The sequence below is a fragment of the Anas platyrhynchos genome, chromosome 2 (genome assembly GCF_047663525.1).
Source record: "Anas platyrhynchos isolate ZD024472 breed Pekin duck chromosome 2, IASCAAS_PekinDuck_T2T, whole genome shotgun sequence".
NCBI classification, from domain to species: domain Eukaryota; kingdom Metazoa; phylum Chordata; class Aves; order Anseriformes; family Anatidae; genus Anas; species Anas platyrhynchos.
Window position 1 is genome coordinate 13,789,989 of NC_092588.1, and position 18,293 is coordinate 13,808,281.

The 18,293-nt window shown below is 39.9% G+C and overlaps 1 protein-coding gene across 1 annotated transcript; it reads left to right on the plus strand.

Moving 5' to 3' along the window:
- Nucleotides 1–725: 725 nt before the first annotated feature.
- On the plus strand, nt 726–16,993 carry TNFRSF11B (TNF receptor superfamily member 11b). The gene is made up of 5 exons (XM_005017709.6): nt 726–1,036; nt 10,258–10,627; nt 13,961–14,155; nt 14,446–14,670; nt 15,829–16,993. Exons 1-5 carry the CDS (start codon nt 1,007–1,009, stop codon nt 16,215–16,217), a joined length of 1,209 nt encoding a protein of 402 aa, XP_005017766.3. The 5' UTR covers nt 726–1,006; the 3' UTR covers nt 16,218–16,993.
- The last annotated feature ends 1,300 nt before the right edge of the window (nt 16,994–18,293 follow it).

Sequence of the window (18,293 nt, forward strand, 5' to 3'; positions counted from 1 at the left end):
ATAACTGCAGGTTGGGAGAAGAAATACTTTCTTCACACCTTCGAGGGGAAAGTTGTGCTCTCATCCATAGCATGGGGAAGCAGCCTGGAGCAGGCCTAATGGGGCAAAGCCCTATGGCAGTTCTCCAGACCTGCTAAGGTAAAATGAAGCAAACCCAGCAGTGTTTGATCCATATTTCTTTAGAAAAACTTTTCTAACTAAAAACACCACATGGCAAGACGAGAAAGGAAGAAGTGTGGGGCCCCTTGCCCAGCAGTCAGCATGAGCACTTGGCCGAGGCGGTGGGGCTGCTTCTTTCATTCCCACATCAGCAGGGAAGGGAAACCAGCAGGGTTCCTCCTTCCCCTCGCCTCCCCCTCACCGACCTTTGTTTCCCAGCCAGCCTCTCTCCTGGAAATCCCTGGGGAGTTGGGCAGAAAGGGGCCCACGGGATCTGCAAGAAATGGCAGCCCTGGGTGAGCTCCAGGCCCCCTGTGAGAGCTGGCTGTGGGGCTGCAGAGCCCACAGCTCGGCTGCCAGCAGTGATTTTTTAAACAAGTGCCCTATAAGCCTGGTTGCTGAGACATGTTGTCCTGGAGGCACGTGTCTCCCTGCCAAGCCAGCTGCGTAGGGGAGAAAAAAAAAAGGGGGGGGGGGGGGGGGATAGACAGACAGACAGACAGACAAGAGCCCAATTAAACCCTCCCCTGGCCAGCCCCTGACACTCCCTCCTCATTTTCCAGTCTGTGGTTAACAGCACTCAAAGGGTTCCATTAAGTCATCAAGTTTTACAGGTTCCTTAAAAAAAAAAAAAAAAAAAAAAAAAAAAGAGAGAGAGAGAGAAAAGTTTGGTCATGGTAGGGAATGAGTGATCAAAGCTGAGCCAAAGCTTCCTGTTACACCGGGACTATATATATATCGTGTCTTTAATGTTGAGGGATGTAAGCAGGCTGCTAGGAGGCTGGAGCACACTAGCTGACTCTCTGCCTGATTTCCCAGCTCGCTGAGGTTTCTTCCACCGACCACAATGAACAAGTTCCTGTGCTGCACACTTGTGGTAAGTCCCTTCAGAGAGGTAGATAGGCTTTAAGATGCAGTACGGCTTCAGAGATGAGGCTGTAAAGACCTAGGGCTCTTATTTTGTATTTTGTTTTATAGATGTTTTGTTTCGTTTCGTTTTTGTTTTGCTTTTGGTTTGTTTCTTTTCTTTTCTTTTGCATTCTCTTTGATTTCCTGGTAAACCTTTTTCATTTCATCACACTGAGTTTTCCTGGTGAGGTTTGGAGTGAGATGGACACGTCCAGCTTCAGGGAGGAAGCAGAGATTTTGTTCACATTCTTAAGGTAGTGGCATGATTTGGTTTCTTTTTGCCTTCTTTTTTATTTTTCTCTCACCCTTGGTAAGGCTTCATTGTACTGGACTAACATAAAACACTGTATCTAGGAATGAATTTTAGAAATAGTAGGCTGGAATGTTTGTTTTTGATTTACAAAAGCTCCATCCTTGCCTGTCTGTATAACCTTTCTTACAGTGGCACGAGTCAGTGTCTCAGATACTGGCTTTCTTTCCCTGAAAAACCACTGTGGACTCCAGAAGAAAAAAAAAAAAAAGCAAAAAAAAAAAGCACAAGCATGTGGTGCTTATTTTGGCTTAGAAAATTCAGCTTCATGTGCAAGAAAATGATGAATTAGTAGCTGTGTCTGTAGCTTTTACAGAAAAAGTCGGGTTATTAGAACTGGTATAAGCCCCTGCTTTAGTAAGTTTTTGTTTACATGGTGATTCAGAAAGATACTTCCAGATGCAAATTTAGAGATGTTAACAGTGCAGTAAATCTTTCAAAATACCACTTAATCCGTTTAGCTGCATGGAATTTTGTATGATGTCAGTTTAATTAAAACCTGCGTACAGACAGATACTGTGTAACATCTACTTAGAGACTATTCATGTTTTGGATAAGAAAACTTTTAAATAAAAACATTAAGAATAATATTCAAAGTAGGGTATTATATGTGTCTGTGCAGTAACTTTTTTCTCGTTTGTTTTGGTGAGGACAGTGGCGTTAACCTTGTGGTAGAACATTAGTTTTGAGTTCCAGTTATTTTGAAAGCTCTTTATAAATGCCCTGAGATTTCCAGGATCCGATGAGTAATACATGTTTATTACTTTCTGGAGAACTTTCTGAAAGAGCTTTTTGAGAAACAAACCAAAGCAATTAATGGGGCAAGGGAAGCAAAAATTGTCAGGCTCGTGGTTGGCAAATTGAAATGCAAGGCAACTTTTTCATCTAAGTTATGATGTGCCTTCTTTTTCTATACGGAAGCACAAAATGTAAATTTGGGAATTTCAGCAAATAGCCTGCTATCAGCTTGCCTTCTTCTCTGTGGTTGTCATAAAATAATCACATCAACATTTTGGTTTTAATTAGGTGTAATGTGCCTGTTCATGTGCTTTCACAAAATAATAACATTTGGTGAAGTTCAGCATAATCCTCTGGCAGTGGAGTCTCTGAGCTGAAATATATCACAGTGACAGGAGTACATACCAGAGAGCTTCATCATTCAACTCTTTTTTTTCTCCATTTAAAAGGAATTTATTTCATGTTATTGTGAAGTTTAAGTGCTGTCAGATGTGCTACAGCTCAGAGAGCAGTTTTAGGTTCTGTTTTTATAAAAGCATTTGTAGGAGGCACGACAGCAGTTGAGGGTTGTGTGTGTTTGGCTCACATACCTTGAAGCCAGTTTGGAGTCACCATAGCTAAACAGGACAGTTTGGACACGGTGTACTTCCAGCCTTGGCCTCTTTGCTAGTTTCAGAAAGGGGACCTGCTGTGGCAGTGCATGCATGTGTTTGTTGGAACACTAAAACTGCTTACAAACAGACAAGCATTATGAAATAGGACGGAATTGAAAGAAATTCCACAGAGCTGGATCTCATTACTTGTCACGTAACTATCTTGACCCTTAAACTTGACCTTTCTCTATTTTGGATCTCTTGGGCACATGTGACATGCTTTTTCTGGCCTGCCTGCTGGGTTTGCAGTGTGTAGGCAGTGGTGGCTTTGCAGCCTGTGAGTGTAGGAGTTATCTTTCTGTCTGACTTTCATTCTTTCTTTCTGTTTGTCTGTCTGCATGTATGTTGGTTAAAAATAAAACACCAAAGTTACCAGAAGAATTTTTTTTTAAATATTGTCAGAATTTAAATTACACACACTTTTCTAATCTCATTGAAACTTTAATTTTGCTCCTTTTGTAGTTAACTTTCATTCCAGTGGAATTACCACTCTGGTCTTCCTGGAGAAAGATATCTCTTTAATATTTTTGGTATTTGTCCACAATGTTGGACTTACTGTTTCTTTAGCTACCCCACCAGTTGTTAGTGATTCTGTTCAATGCAGCAGTAACCTGTAGTGCTGGTACTAACATCCCAGGCTTGGGTTAGCTGTACGTCTTGCTGTCACTCTGATGGATAATGTTCCAAAACAGGATTTGTTGATAAGATAAAGCTTTTGGTGACTAGCTGGTTATTCTTACCTGCTTTCTCCCTCCACAAGCTTCAGGGAAGATGTAACTCACATAAATGAAGATACAAAACTGCTCTTCAGCTGAATGTCATTCTCCTTCCATTGAAAACAATTGTTTAGACCCCTAAATTGATTTCTGAATGAAAACTAGCTGTGCCTCACAAAAGTCTCTACAAGATTTGAATTGCTAATATAGCACATTAACAGATGAGATGGAGAACCGAAGATGGTGGTTGATACCCACATTTTTTGAATACTGGCAGCTCAAGAGAGTCACTGGTTACATTTCTTAAACAAAACAGTTGCCACCAATCTACAAAGCATCTTCTATACAAAAGTAGCTCCTGTTACATCCAAACTGAGTAGATTGCATTGAAACAGTTGGCAGAATGGTGGAACAGCTTTATAAGCAAATCTCAAACCAGCTGAAATTACTGTTTTAGCTTTTCTTGTTTGAGATTTGAAAATTTCCCAGCTGGCCAGATGGATGGATGTCATTTCTTCCTACATGACAAATATTTAATGCTAGCTACTTACAATAGATGATGGTGGATCTGATCCAGCATGACAGTGTCTTGTACTGGATATATCTAGAAATACTGTTCTGATTTGACAAGCTACTAGTATGGGGGACCTCTTTAACACCGTTCAGTGTTATATTTTGCCACAAGGATTTCTCTGGGGTCTGTGGGTGATTTCAGTGAGGCATTCTGCCTCAGGACTGAGGGCCTCCTACCTTAGCTTTGTCCAAATACTTTGTGTAGAAAAGCAAAGTAGGAGAGTTGTGAGGTTTTACTTTCAACCCAATGCAAACAGTAGGAGTGATCTGACAAATGCTGTCAATGATCATTTATCAAGCAGGAAAATATGCTTAGGAATAGTTGTGGAATGCAAAACTGAAACAGATTTATCTTTCTCAGCAAATTAAACATTCTCCTTTGGTCTGCAAACCAAAACCACAAAACCAAACTATATAATAATATTTTCATATGTTGAAAAACCACTTTATTTTCTCTCACAAAGCAGTGATTTAAGGGGATGATGCTTGAAAGATTTTTGCTTTATTGGCTTTGTCTTCCAGTTCATTTTAATTCAACAAGAAAAGGCAAGCAGCTCTTTGCCTTACATTTAAAGATGAAAGAAAAGGGCGTGTACTTTTTTCATGCCTGAGATCTGAAATGAAATTTTACTACCACATTATTTCTCTTTCAAAAGCAGCTTCTAAGGGCTCAAAGAAATGGACTGCACAGGCCTTTTATGTGAGGATTGACTGTTCTGTGTATGTTGATGTAAGGATGGTATGGAAAAATATTACTTTAGGCCTAATGTGTTTAGTGACAGAATCAAAGAATTGCTTTTTAGCCTTGGGTAGCTCATTTTTGGATAAAACATGCTAAGTAAAATTACACAAACATTGAACTGTTAGAATATTTACAAATATTAGTCCGATTTTGCTATCATCAACTAAGCTAAAGGCTTCAGTATGTTTATCAGCAAACCCTGCTTTCAGTTATCGCAGTATATACTTGCATGACACTGGCTTACACTGGGTTTATACTTCAGTATTTGCAGTTGATCCCAAGTCCTTGCATGGAGATGGCTAATCTTGAGAGGAACTTGAGAGGAACTGTCCCGGGGTGATGGAAGAGGACTGAACTTTTCAGTCCTTTCAGAACTGGGGCCAGTGCTCTAAAGGTGAATTTCACCTGACAGGTTGATGGTTGTAGTTAATGATACTAGATTTTGTTTTGTTTTGGTAATTATTCTATTACTGATAGCTTCTCGTATTCATAGAACAAACAACAACAACAAACGGGGATTGTTTTTTTTTTAAGCTGAGCCTTGCATTTCACTGCCCATAGGATCACCCTTTACAACTGAGTGCATTCTGAGTCAGAGTAAATGTTACTTTGTCGAGATGAGCAAGGTGCTGAGAATCATTGGCTTCCATTGGTTTGGGAAAGTAAAGGACTTGCTTAGGGCTTAAAATTGTAGACGAATGCCTATGTCTTTTGTGTCTGTTCCCCAGCTCTTCCAGGAATCTGAGCAGCGTATTTGCTTTCAGAAATGCGTCAAGGGCTATACTTGAAGTACTTGGGTTTCTTGCACCTGCTTCTTGGTAAAAGGCAGTTCCCAAACTTCCTCTGACGAGAGAATCCCCTGTTTATTTGCCAGCATTATTCTCTAACCAAGAAAGTTCTTCTCTTTCCATGTGTGTGCTATCTCTACTGAATCTATAGGCAGTGTTTTGACTTGTCAAGCTATTGCGTCTTCATGGCGAGGCTCTACATTTCCTTCTCATCTTTCTTGACACCTCTTCTGGTCTGAATTAACTTCTCCTAAACAAGGATGAACAGAATTTTATGCAATCTACTGAATGACAAATCCGTAACTTTGGTTAAGTAGACTCCCACTTCAGTTTCTTAAAGGTTAAAGGGTAAAATGAAGCCAGACCTCAAGTTCCTTAACTCTTTCAAACTGGAATGTGCCTTTTTCTGCACTAAGTGCAAAACAGGCCAATGACAGCATGATTTTAGGAGAAATCCCACTTCCAGTGCAGCTCTCAGGAAGACTAACAGTTCGGGATTAGGAAGTTTTGATGACTGTATTTACACATGCTCCAGCGGTGCTATTCCTTACAGCAGAGATTCAGGCGTTTAGCCCACCTGTATGTACAGGCATCTAGCTCAATCAGAGGCTTTACGTGACTGAGAATTTGCTACCAACTTGGTCCTGGCATGGCTTAAGAGAAATGTCAGGAATGACATAAAATGCATTTAATTAGCATTTTAATTTGATTCAGGAACATGCTTTTGAAAGGCCTCTCCCGATCATCCTTATTTGCTGCATCTCAGTTTGCACATCAGAGCAGACTTAGGAGCGCACAAGGTGGATTTACAAAAATAAACTGGATTGATGAAATTAAATCCAGAGATGGACTCCAGAGATGCACCAGATGTGCCGTAACCACTAAAGCATGCTCAGTCCATGATAGCAGATTTAAGTTAGTCCCAATTAACCCCTGCCAAATCATGCATAATGTGGATGTCAGGTGCTTAGCACCATCTGTTTTGCTCTACAAATCTGCTGTAACAGGTGACCCAACTTGCTAATCTAAGCACAACTAGGGGGATGTTCGTCAATGTTTCCTAGGCCAGGGGAAAAGACAGTTTAGTGAAGTTCCCCTCTAGTTTATTTTGTGACAAGAAGTCCCTCATTCTGTTTACGCCAAGTTGCTGCAGTAAAACTGTCAAAAATCTTGCTTAATCACCTTCCACCCCTTTTAATGCTTTTTTGCAAATCTTCTGAAAAACTGGTTTTACTTGGGCACTTGGTTCAAGGATAACTTCAGATTTTAAGGTTGTGTGTTAATAACCAGAATAGTCACATGTGCTGTCTGCTTTCTGTCTGCATAGAAGACAATCTTGCAGATCTATTAATCTGAGTAATATTAAGAGACCTACAGCAGCCTCATGAAGAACGGCGGTGTTGGGGATTGGAGTCTAGAAATGTACTTAACAACATACTGATGGCCGCACTGAGTCTAAGAAAAAAATTGACAAGGAAGAAGCCCTAAAAAGCCCCTAAACACCCCTGCTGTCTGTGGCAGGATTTGATGCATAGAGGAGATTCAAGAGAAAGGTAGAAACATGGTGATGTGTTCCAAAACACTCTTCCAGACTCAAGCAATTTGTGGTTTGGGATTTCCTGATCAAGAGGCAATGTTTGTGTTTAATTGACCTTTATGTGAATTTTCTTCTTTTACTATGTCCTGTTGCATTTTCACCCAACCACTTAGGATGTCCTGTGGCAATGAGTTACAAATGTTAACAGTCAAACCGTAACAGTGGTGGGTAATCTAGCTCTGTGTTGAAAATGATGTATGAGATGTTTTGGTAAAATACCAAGATATTAATTGCATTTATAGCGTTAGTTTGACTGAAAGATCTTTAGTTATGATTGTTTACTTAGTAAGAGTTTGACCCAGAGTACATATGGCTCAGGCATGGATTATTGCAGCTATACAATGTATGCTTTGGGGAAGAAAGGGAAGACAGGTGCGATGTGCTTTTCTATTAAAAACACAAAGAAAAAAATGACACACAAAGACTGATAGTCCTTCTAGTGACACTGATATATTAATCGTATTATTATGTTTATTGGTTACCTTCATTTAGATGAATAGTGTTCTGCTTGGCAGTAATAGTTCGTAGCTGTTTGGTGTTCCAAAGTTAAAGCTTAGCATAGCCTCACCCACATATTGTTCAGGTATGGTTTTGCTCTTCTCAGTCTGGACCTTTGCTGTATAATAATCTTTCTTCTGAATGATGCTATAATTAAAATTTGAATCAATTCCTCTCTGCAGCTGTGTTGACTTGTTATTGACTTGCTTCACTTAGCAGTTGGGTCTTCAGGAAGGGAATGCCTCTATTTTTCCCCACAAAACCCCATGCTATCATACCCCAATTAAAGAAGTTGAATTCTTTTAAGCTGTGAATCATCCCCTGCAGCTCAACCTCTCACTTGCCTCTTAGATATGATTTCCAGAGTAAACTGTCGTGTAAGAAAAATAGACAAATTATTGTCAATCTTACTTCTGCATGTTACCAAGGGAAGTTGATCAGCCTTGAAACGGTGCACCAAACTGTTTGGCACCTGACAGTGCATGAGCAAGAACAGCGTAGGCACAACCTGCATAGCGGGTTGCTGTCCCTAATCATTTTCACAGTTTCAGATTTTCATCTGTGTGTGGTACTGTCTTGGGCTTCCTCAGACATCTGCATGAAATATAGGTTTATTCTTGTCTTTGTGGCATTTGTGCCGCATGTTGCAGTCTGTTATGTTCTGCGAATGGAGTGCATGTGTCCATGAAAGCCTGGGACGCTGTGGGATGTTACAAAACCTATTCCTGAATAAAACCTGAATGTGCACATCAGTAATTGATGTGATTATCAAGACTTCCTTATTAACTAGCGTAACAGTGGTAGATTTACCAAGGGTGGGTGCACTTTTCATCAATGGAAAGCCATTCACTTTCAAAAAATGTGCTGCACCCTCTTGTTAAATAGACTGCATGAAACAGATCCAGTCATTTAAGAAAAATGGAGCTGTACATCATCAGCAAACCTCAATGAGCAATGAGGAATTTCTTACAATGGAAGACACTGTGCATTGAAATCGCAAGAAAAGGTGGATTCCCTACATGTAGAAATAGAAAAGTAACAGGGTGAAGGGTAACTAGAAGAGGTTGTGGGGAATATCCATACTATCTCCATTTCATTCTTCAGCCTGTTTAGGCATAGCTATATCAAAAGTGGATTCACAGACAACATGAGAATGCAATTAAGAATATTTTGAATTCCTAATTTAGGCATCTCATATTACTTGGTGCAAATGCTCTGACTTGTGTTAATGCAGGTGAATGATTTAATTATCTTTTCCTGCCTTAATAAGAATTTCATGTAATAAGTGCCATGCTGTGGCAAAAGTGAGGCTCTTAGGTGAAGCCTCTTCAGGAAAATTTAGTCTAAGTGAATAAGAAGAGTTAATTCCGCTTACACTTTGTGGACATCTACATAGGAAAAGAGGAAAATATATTCTTGAAATTGAATTTGCAACTCTGCATTAGCTAGCTGGGATTAAAATAGCAGCAAAGACCTTCAAAGCTAGATCTTTAATTTGAATGGATACATAGAAAAAATTTTTCACTCAGTGCCAGTTTACTTCACGTTTATAAACCATACAAGTTTTAAAAGGGAGGCAGCACGTACATCCGTGCTCTCAGTGTGAAGCCTGAGCTCATGGCAAATCCTGCAGAGTAGGGGCTGTACTTAGGGAAGTAAACAAGAGAGTCCTTTTCTTGGTGGAATCACATAACCAAAGTTTTTGTTACAAGACCAAAATGACGTGATGTCAAGGCTGTCTCTACAGAGGGGCAGACCATTAAAGCCTAAATCTCACAAGCTAAGCAGACTTGGAGAAAACAAGAGGGGTTGTATCTGGTGGCACCGGACCTGGTCCTAGGACAGCACTAAGCATTCTCTACCTGTGGTTTTAGATAGGTCAAGCTAATGCTTTAAATTCCTATTCCAGCTTGTTCACTTAAGTCCTTAATGCACCTTTCATTAACTGTAGCTTTCTCTACCTCTGTCTGAAGCTACCCCTTTATACTTGCAGTGACTGGAGTGTTTTACCCCCAGAGCTGCAGCATTTCAGGGAACGATTAAATGGAAGGTGTTAAAAAGCCACCTATATTGTTCTAACCATCTGTTGCAGGTAAATATACACGTTGTAAGGAATCATTTTTTAAAGGTGTCTGTAGCAGTGGTACAGTATGCTTGTCAGATATGTATGCTCAGATACTTTGTATGCTCAAGAAGGCAAGCGTGGATAATCCCTGCCTTGCTGTACATGAAGCATGATGCCAGTGAAACTAGTAGGCTGGGTTTGCTGGTACTGGGGGCAGAGATGATTGCCCAATGATAATAAAAGGATGTAAGTGGGAGAAGGATAGGTTTGGCAGTTCTGCGAAGAACAAAGAAGTACTTACGTCAGGAAGCTTTGCTGGATAAGGCCCTGAAATTTTCCCATTCTAAGACAGACATGGGAGAATCCAGAAGCTGGATAATTTACAAATTGGAAACACAAACATTTTTTGAAAATAGCAATGTGGATAGACTCACAAACTCATTAAAGCATAGGTTTCTTTGAGTCTGTGGTGCCCCAACATGACCAATGTTTTCTTTCTCTGTGGCTAGCTCTTGGACATCTCCGTCAAGTGGTCCGTCCAGGATGTCTCTCCCCACAAGTATCTCCATTACGACCCAGGGACATCTCGTCAAGTGGTGTGTGACCAGTGCCCTCCTGGGAGCTACGTAAAGCAGCACTGTACAGCTACCAGCCCGACGGTGTGTGCCCCCTGCCCGGATCAGTACTATGCCGAAGACTGGAACAGCAACGATGAATGCCAGTACTGCAGTGCTGTTTGCAAGGAGCTGCAGTACGTCAAGCAGGAGTGCACGAGCACGCAGGACCGCGTCTGCGAGTGCATCGAGGGCAGGTACCTGGAGCTGGAGTTTTGCTTAAAGCACACGGAGTGTCCTCCCGGGTTCGGTGTCGCGCAGCCAGGTACGTTCCGCTTCTCAATAAGCAGAGAAGTAATTAGCGCTCTGCAGCACGTTGAAAGCTCGTGGTGCTTACAAGATTGGGAAACAAGCTTGTCCAGATGAAGGTGCAGGACAGTAAATTGTAAAGGCAATTGAACCTGTTCCTAGTCTGCTTCATTTGGACCATAGCCAAAGGAAGATTTCTCAGTGGAATACCCTGCTCCTACTGTAATATATAACTTAATGGCAGTAGCAAATGTAGCAAATTGCACTCTAATGAGAAACATGATGGATTGCCTCTTTTAAAGGAACATTATCTGGAATGTAGTATTTGTGTGTGTGATAAATAATAATGTTTTTCATTGTGAAATCTGCTGTTTCAAGCAACTGTATATCTTGACAAACACCAGGAGCACTAAGTGTTTGACACCAAGTGCATAATTATAACAATATTAATATAGCTCTAGCAGCACAGCAATACATGGTAATAATTAATTATCATTGTCCTAAGTGGAACTCTTTGGGATCTGTTGCTATTATCATACAAACAGCCATTTCTTTGTCAAGCGGACTGGCACTGTGCTGAATGTCTGGTGGGGATACGGAGTGAAGCGGCGCTTTTCAGTGGAGTGTATTCTTCATTTGAGACAACACAAATTGTTAAACCAATAAGTTCTTCTCTCCAAACAAAATACATTATTTATCATTTGGCAAATGTCACGGCACAGTTTAGCTCCAATATTTAATACAGCCTGAAAGAATTGTAAACTGTCATTGTACTGGAGACCGATAACTTCCTGGAGAAGAGCATTGAGGAAGGGAATACAGACAATCAAGGCACCTCATATGCAAACCTGTAGGCAGCCAATCTCCAGAGCTACAGAACTGCTCCCTAATAGTTACACATACAGAGTGAGAAATGCTAGGACCGGTTGTACATTTTAGAGCTGTGCTGAGTGATAGCTCAGGAGGCCTTTCTCTGGTTATAAACATCACACTGGAGAACATCTTTAATGTAGGGAGCAATGTCACTGCTCCCTGAGTAATTGGTTAAGCGAGCTCTACCCTGATGCCACATCTGCTCTTGCCACCATTAAGCATTTCCATGCAGTTCCATTGGCAGCAGCCACATTTTCATGTTATAAACCTTCATTAACCTACATCGCTGTAGCTCGTGGCTTGGGTTAATGAGGTGCTGCTGCCGTATCTCAGCAGCAAGTCAAAAATTACAAAGTTCTCAGAAAGCCCACCCAGGAGACAAAGAAAGAAGCAGAAACTGTCCAGGCAACCCTGCAAGCACAGTGAAACCATGCTGCATAAATTTGAATTCCTCAGTTCAAAATGAAGCAAACTTTGGAAGCAGATGAATTGTTGAATTGTGTAATTTATTGGAAAGTCGGTTTCCAAAAGCCCATCAGAATGAACCAGCTAAACCTAAGCAGACCTCAAACAAGGAGCGAAAACATTGTAAAAATAATTGTGTCCCCCTGTTTCAACAGTCTGTTTTGGAGGTGAGGCACTGACTAAGAATTTAATGGGCACAGATCATGTTGTCTTCCTACTATACGATACTGTTGAACTTTGTACTGACGTAAATTCAGATGAAATAAAACTTGAGCGTAGAAAAATATGCTTCCACTGCCACACAGCGTGGCTTAGAGCCTCGTTCAGAGCATACAGCATTAGAAATTAAATCTGACTGTTTCCCCACTGCTGGTAGCTAGTGCTTACATCGGACAGATCGCTCGACTTTGGTCGTCCCCACTTCTGCATGTAAGCGACTCAGGTTGTGCTCCCTGCTGCCGCGGTCGGCCCCGTACCTGGCAGAGCTTTGGGTTGCAGCCTGCTTGGGAATCAGGGCCACTGCAGGGTAGCCTTATCTCCCTGCCACGCTGCTGCTTCCCCACGGGAATGGGGGATTCCAGCCAAACTGCAGGGAGCGGCGAGCCGGCAGACGGGCTGTGGCAGTTTGTGCCCTGACCGAGGGTGGGCAGATAAGCGGCGAAGCAGAAGCTGGTGAGGTTACAGGGGAAGCTCTGAACAGGCTGATGTACCGCTTGCAGGGACTCTCCTTTCTTCCCCTTCCTCGCCGATGAAACACTTGTCTGTAGTAGGGAAAGTTGCTAAAACTTCAGACTTCTCAGAAAAAAAACAATTGCTGCCTGCTGAGGTGCAGATGTTGGCTGGAGTTTTGTACAGATCAGAGTTGCTGGCAGTGCCTGTTGGGGAAGCAAACACCAGGGCAGGCGTGCATGCGGCCTTCCCCAGCCCCTCTGCTGTTGGCTGCAGAAATCAAAGGGTTTGGGAGGGTGGCAACACAAAAGGGCTGTGATTTCCAGGTACACAACAGCTAAAAAATCCCCCTTTGTTTACACTTACTGTCTGATGAAAGAAGTGGTAGATCAGGTGTGCTCAAATATTGTTTATTTCATGGCTAGCTGAAAGCTCAAGACTCTTCTCTGAGGAAATGTCCCAAATAAATAAAATCTACTTAATTGATAGCATTATAATAAGCATCCACATGCAAATACTACCAAAATACACTAGATGGAGGCACATTCATATTCAAATATAGTTTCCAATTATTTCCAAATAATTTTAAGCATGTGCTTAAGTCCATGTTCAATAATGCAGTGTTAGATCTTAGACCTGAGGCACTTGCTTAAATGCTGGCTGAATAACTGTGAATTAAATGAAAAAATAAATGAATGTGTATTAAATATTTTTCCTATACTAGACGGTGCTTTCTTTGCTTTAAAAAATATTTTAAAGAGCTAACATTCAAGCCAAGAAAAAAAGTTCAAAACTGTTGGTGAAATTATATTTTCCTGAATAATTTGATACTTCAGAAGTGGAAGTACTTATCAGAGGGTCTTTAGTTGATATTTAGTTGAGTTATTTTTGGCTAGAGCTGAAGTACTTCATTTGAGTAAGGTTCTGTGCAGTTATTACAAAGTTCAATTTAGAGGAATGTCTTGTGCCATTTAATTATTTTACAGAGTATTTGTATGGATGAAGTGTGAAGGTCAGACATCATGTAACATCTGAATAGACTCAAGTAATTACTGACTTAAAGACCCTTACAGAAATTGATAACAAGTGCATTTAAGAGTACTGTTTATTCTGTTACTTTAACAGGAACTTTAATCTCTGAAAGCAGGTTTTAAAAAAAAATAATAATAATGAAGTGTTTTTTTCATTACTGTGATTCCTTCATAGACTAGATATGTGAAAAACAGAAGCCATCACAATTTTGGGAAGAATATATATGTATTTGTTTATTTATTTATTTATTTATTTATTTTACCAGTTGAGGTTATATATAATTGGATGCATTGTTTTACTGTTTCCACAGGTACCCCTGAGAGTGACACTGTATGTAAGAGATGTCCAGAGGGATTTTTCTCCAATGTAACATCATCCAAAGCAGCCTGCCAAAAGCACACAAACTGTAGTGCGATGGGTTTCAAGATAGCATTGAAGGGAAATGCAGTTCGTGACAACGTCTGTCAGGAAAATACAGATACATCACCTCAAAAATGTGGAATAGGTATGTATCACATTATGCATCACATTAAACAGGAGTGCTCTGAAAACATACCTCTGAGTATTGTTATAATGAAAGTATCAGCATTTATGCTAAAGATACCCACTGATTTGCCTGCTACAGAACTGGACGTAGCCAGTGAGCAACAGCACTGTAAAGACCGCTTCTTAGTTTTAGTGTTTTTTAAACAGTTTTGCTTAACATCCTTGCTGCATGCCACTTACTCCAGAGACAAGCAGGGCAACAGACATTACAACAACTGACATATTCTTTTCTTTTTTTTTTCATTTCAGATGTAACCCTGTGCGAGGAGGCTTTGTTTAGGTTTGCTGTTCCTACTTTACTTGTGCCTAACTGGCTGAACTTGCTAGCAGACAGTTTGCCTGGGACAAAGCTTAGCACAGAAAATATCGAACGGATTAAACAAAGGCACGGTTCACAAGAGCAGACCTTCCAGCTTATGAAATTATGGAAGCAGCAAAACAAGGAACAGGATATAGCCAAGAAGATTAATCAAGGTACCGTATATTGATAGCACTTGTATCGTGAGCAACCTTCTAAAAGGCATTTTAAAACTTGCTTGGGATCAGATTCCTTCTGGTGAGGTGTTGTGCTCTGAGGACTCACAGGGTTTGACAAAGATTTATTGATGCAGTAAGCACAGTGAAGCTGAAGGGAAGCAGGAAGAACATTTTCCTCATCAGCCCAGAGGACTGACTTCTTCCCAGACTTGTAGGCCACTTGGGAGTATGTGGTGCCACAGCCCAGATCCCCCTCTAAGGCTGTGCAATGCATGAAGAATTTTGATTAGGTGGGGAAAAACGTTTCCTGCAGTTGTATCTGAGCACTGGCTGCTGAGGTTAGAGGGAGCAGGATATATGCAACTGAAAGTACAATTTGCTGTGTTTTTTTTTTTGTAAAGTGGAGATTGATAGCTTGAACCAGGACATCTATTTGCGGAATGGGAACACATGGGAATAAGGAATACAGAGACATGCGTTCTCTTCTTTTTACCTTCTGGTAGCTATTTGTTATGCCAGTTGACTGCTTTGTTGGTGCTGAATCTGCCAAGACAGGTGTCAAAGTTGAAGTAGTGCTGCAATGTTAACACCAAGGTTTTTATGAAAGCCAAGCTAACTCTTTTCATGTAAGCCACCATCAACAACCACCACATTTGCATGACCTTTTGTCCACTGGGAATATCTTTGAAAAACGCTACAGAAATGTATTTTTTGCCTCTCCTTTTAAATATGTATGCTTATGTCAGATTGTGAAATGTCTAGAATGCTTCAAAATGGAAAATAACTGTTTTAGCAGAGCCATCCTAGACATTTCTGAAGAAGAGCAAAACTTTCATTCACTGAAAACAAATATTGGGAGTCCTATCATGTACACAGAATAGTTTACAAGATAAATTAAGCAAGCTTATGGAAATAAATACTTGCTAGTAACTTTGTACGTAATTTAGGGCTGTTTGTATTTGCAAAGTTAATTACTTCTTAAGTGCTTTTCAGAATTGGATCCTAAAAAAACAGCAGTGCTGAGAGAATAATTTGGCATAAAGAAAAAAAAAATGGAGCAGGAATATTCACTGCAATATTTTGGAAGATTTTTACAGGCCGTTGTACTGTTGTCAGTCATTATACTTATCTGTCTTTTCTTTTTGCTTTCTATAGATATTGAACTTTGTGAAAGTAGTGTCTTAAGGCATATTGGCCACCCAAATCTCACCTTTGAACATCTCAACACACTGATGGCAAGCTTGCCAGGGAAGAAAGTGGGAAAAGAAGATATTGAGCGCACAATGAAACTGTGTCAACCTACAGAGCAAGTTCTAAAGCTTCTCAATCTGTGGAGAATAAAGAATGGAGACCAAGACACCATCAAAGGTTTAATGTATGGACTGAAGCACTTGAAAACATACCACTTTCCAAAAACCACCATACAAAGTCTGAAGAAGGTCATTAAGTTTCTTCAAAGATTTACAATGTATAGATTATACCAGAAACTCTTATTAGAAATGGTAGGAAACCAAATTAAATCAGTGAAAGTAAGATGCGTCTAATTCAAGATATTTTTCATTCTCCACTGACAATTCTTCTCTAATTACTGCCAGCAGTAATTAAACTGGAACGTTGTTTCCCTACATTATGTCTTACTATTTATAGAAATGCCTGACTGGAATAGCTCTAAGTCTTTTGCAGTGTTCTTGGAGATATTTTTTTTTAATTTTTTTTCTTGTTTGTTTGTACGTTTTTGTTTGTTTTTAAATCACTTTTGTAAAAGCTGTTAACCTGTTGATAACACTAAGAGCCTGATTCAGCATTTTTGCACATTCAGAGTTGAAAAGCCCCACTATAGTCACTAGAGGAGAAAAGAATGCTGGACCTGGCTCTAATACAGTATTTGCTATTTATATTCTTTGAGGTATAAACATTTTTGTTGTACATATTTATTAAGTTAAATGGAAATTGTATGAGACAGAATTTTGGGAAGAGAAATGAAAAGCACACTGTATATTTTCTAGTTAAACAAAAATGATCCCATATATTTTTCTGGCAAAATTTTGTAGCATGCTCTAAAAGTTCTTAATATCTTTACCTTTTGTATTTAAAGAAGTATTATTACTTAGTTTTATTTGTATAACTTGTGGTATCTTTGGGTAGGGATGTTTTAATTTATCCAACGATTTTAACTCAAATGTGGTGAAAATATAGCACGTGACCTGAATATTTAAATATTCTGTGAGGAAGTGAATGTACCATATTTAAGAAGCTGGATTTTTACATAGAATTTCATAATCTTATTTTATAAAACAATTAAATTTTTCAGTTTACTTTTCGACTGGTGTTTTACTCCTGACTCAGAAGTAGAAACTAATAACAGGGACATTCCACGTGGGTTTCGCTGCTTATCTCGGGTTTGGCTCTTTGCTAACTCCCTGCTTGGTCTAGTAGTTAATATGTGAGCCAAGTAAATATTGACCAGCACTAGCTTTTCCTGGTCACTGTACAGGTGTAAAAAAAAAAAAATATATATATATATATATATATAAAATGTTAAAGTATTCGAATTCAGAGGGCCCGGGTAGACGCTATGCAATCGGTTACAACTCCATAGACATATGTGGCCCAACATCACCCTTGGCCTGGCATCATTCTTGGAGAGCTCTCAACCTTTGCCCTAACCACAGCTTGTAATTTTATGGAGGAAAGATGATGCACAGGCCCTGACGGGCTTGGAAAGCCTTACATTTTGCCACTATGTTTAAAGGAAGGGAGCACAGAGAGGTCACATTAAAAAAAAAATATCGCTTGCCATTGCCCTCAGCAGAAGAATGAGGCACCTGCACAGAGATGGGCTCTCTCTGCAAAAAAAGGACTGAAGAAAAGGGGAACAGTGTATGAATGTTGTTATCAAAAGCTCAAATAAGTTTAAGGGCTACTCATCATTCACAATGCAAGCCAAAGGCTTTGGTGGCTGCAGAGAGAGACCGTACTGTTTTCTTTTTTTACTTCAAACTACATGAACAGAGCTTACGTATGCAACATATTCCTTTCCCTTGTGTAAAGGAAGGAAAAGCCATCAGACCTGAGTGACAAATATTCCTGTATTACAGATGAGAGGATTTTAAGCAAAGAATGAAAAAGAGAACCCTGGTAGATGTGAAAGGTGCTCATCAAAAGTGCTCTCTTACAGAGAGTACAAACACAGCTTTAAAGTACCCGTTTCCATTTTTCACTGAATTCTCACACCATTTTTTGTATCAAAGTCCAACTATTCAGCAATAAACTCCCTTTTATATTTCATGTGCTAATATTAGCATCTAATTCATTGTGTAGCTGAAAAATGGTGCTGAACACAAGAAATCCTGTGTTTGTGTTAATTCATTTGAAATCAGTTTCATACGTTTACAACAGAAGCTGTTATATCATTATATAAACATATAATTAAATAGGTTGCAAGTTGATAACAACAGACTCACAAATTGGAAAAGAGAGCCCAGATTTTGCTATGATTCTGCCAGGTGTGGAAGTTTGGGATGCTGCAGATACTAAAAATAAAATAAGCATGCTATTGCCAGCAAAATGAAGAGGAATCCTACACACCTCCTACAAATGTTTCCATCCTAATCCTTCCT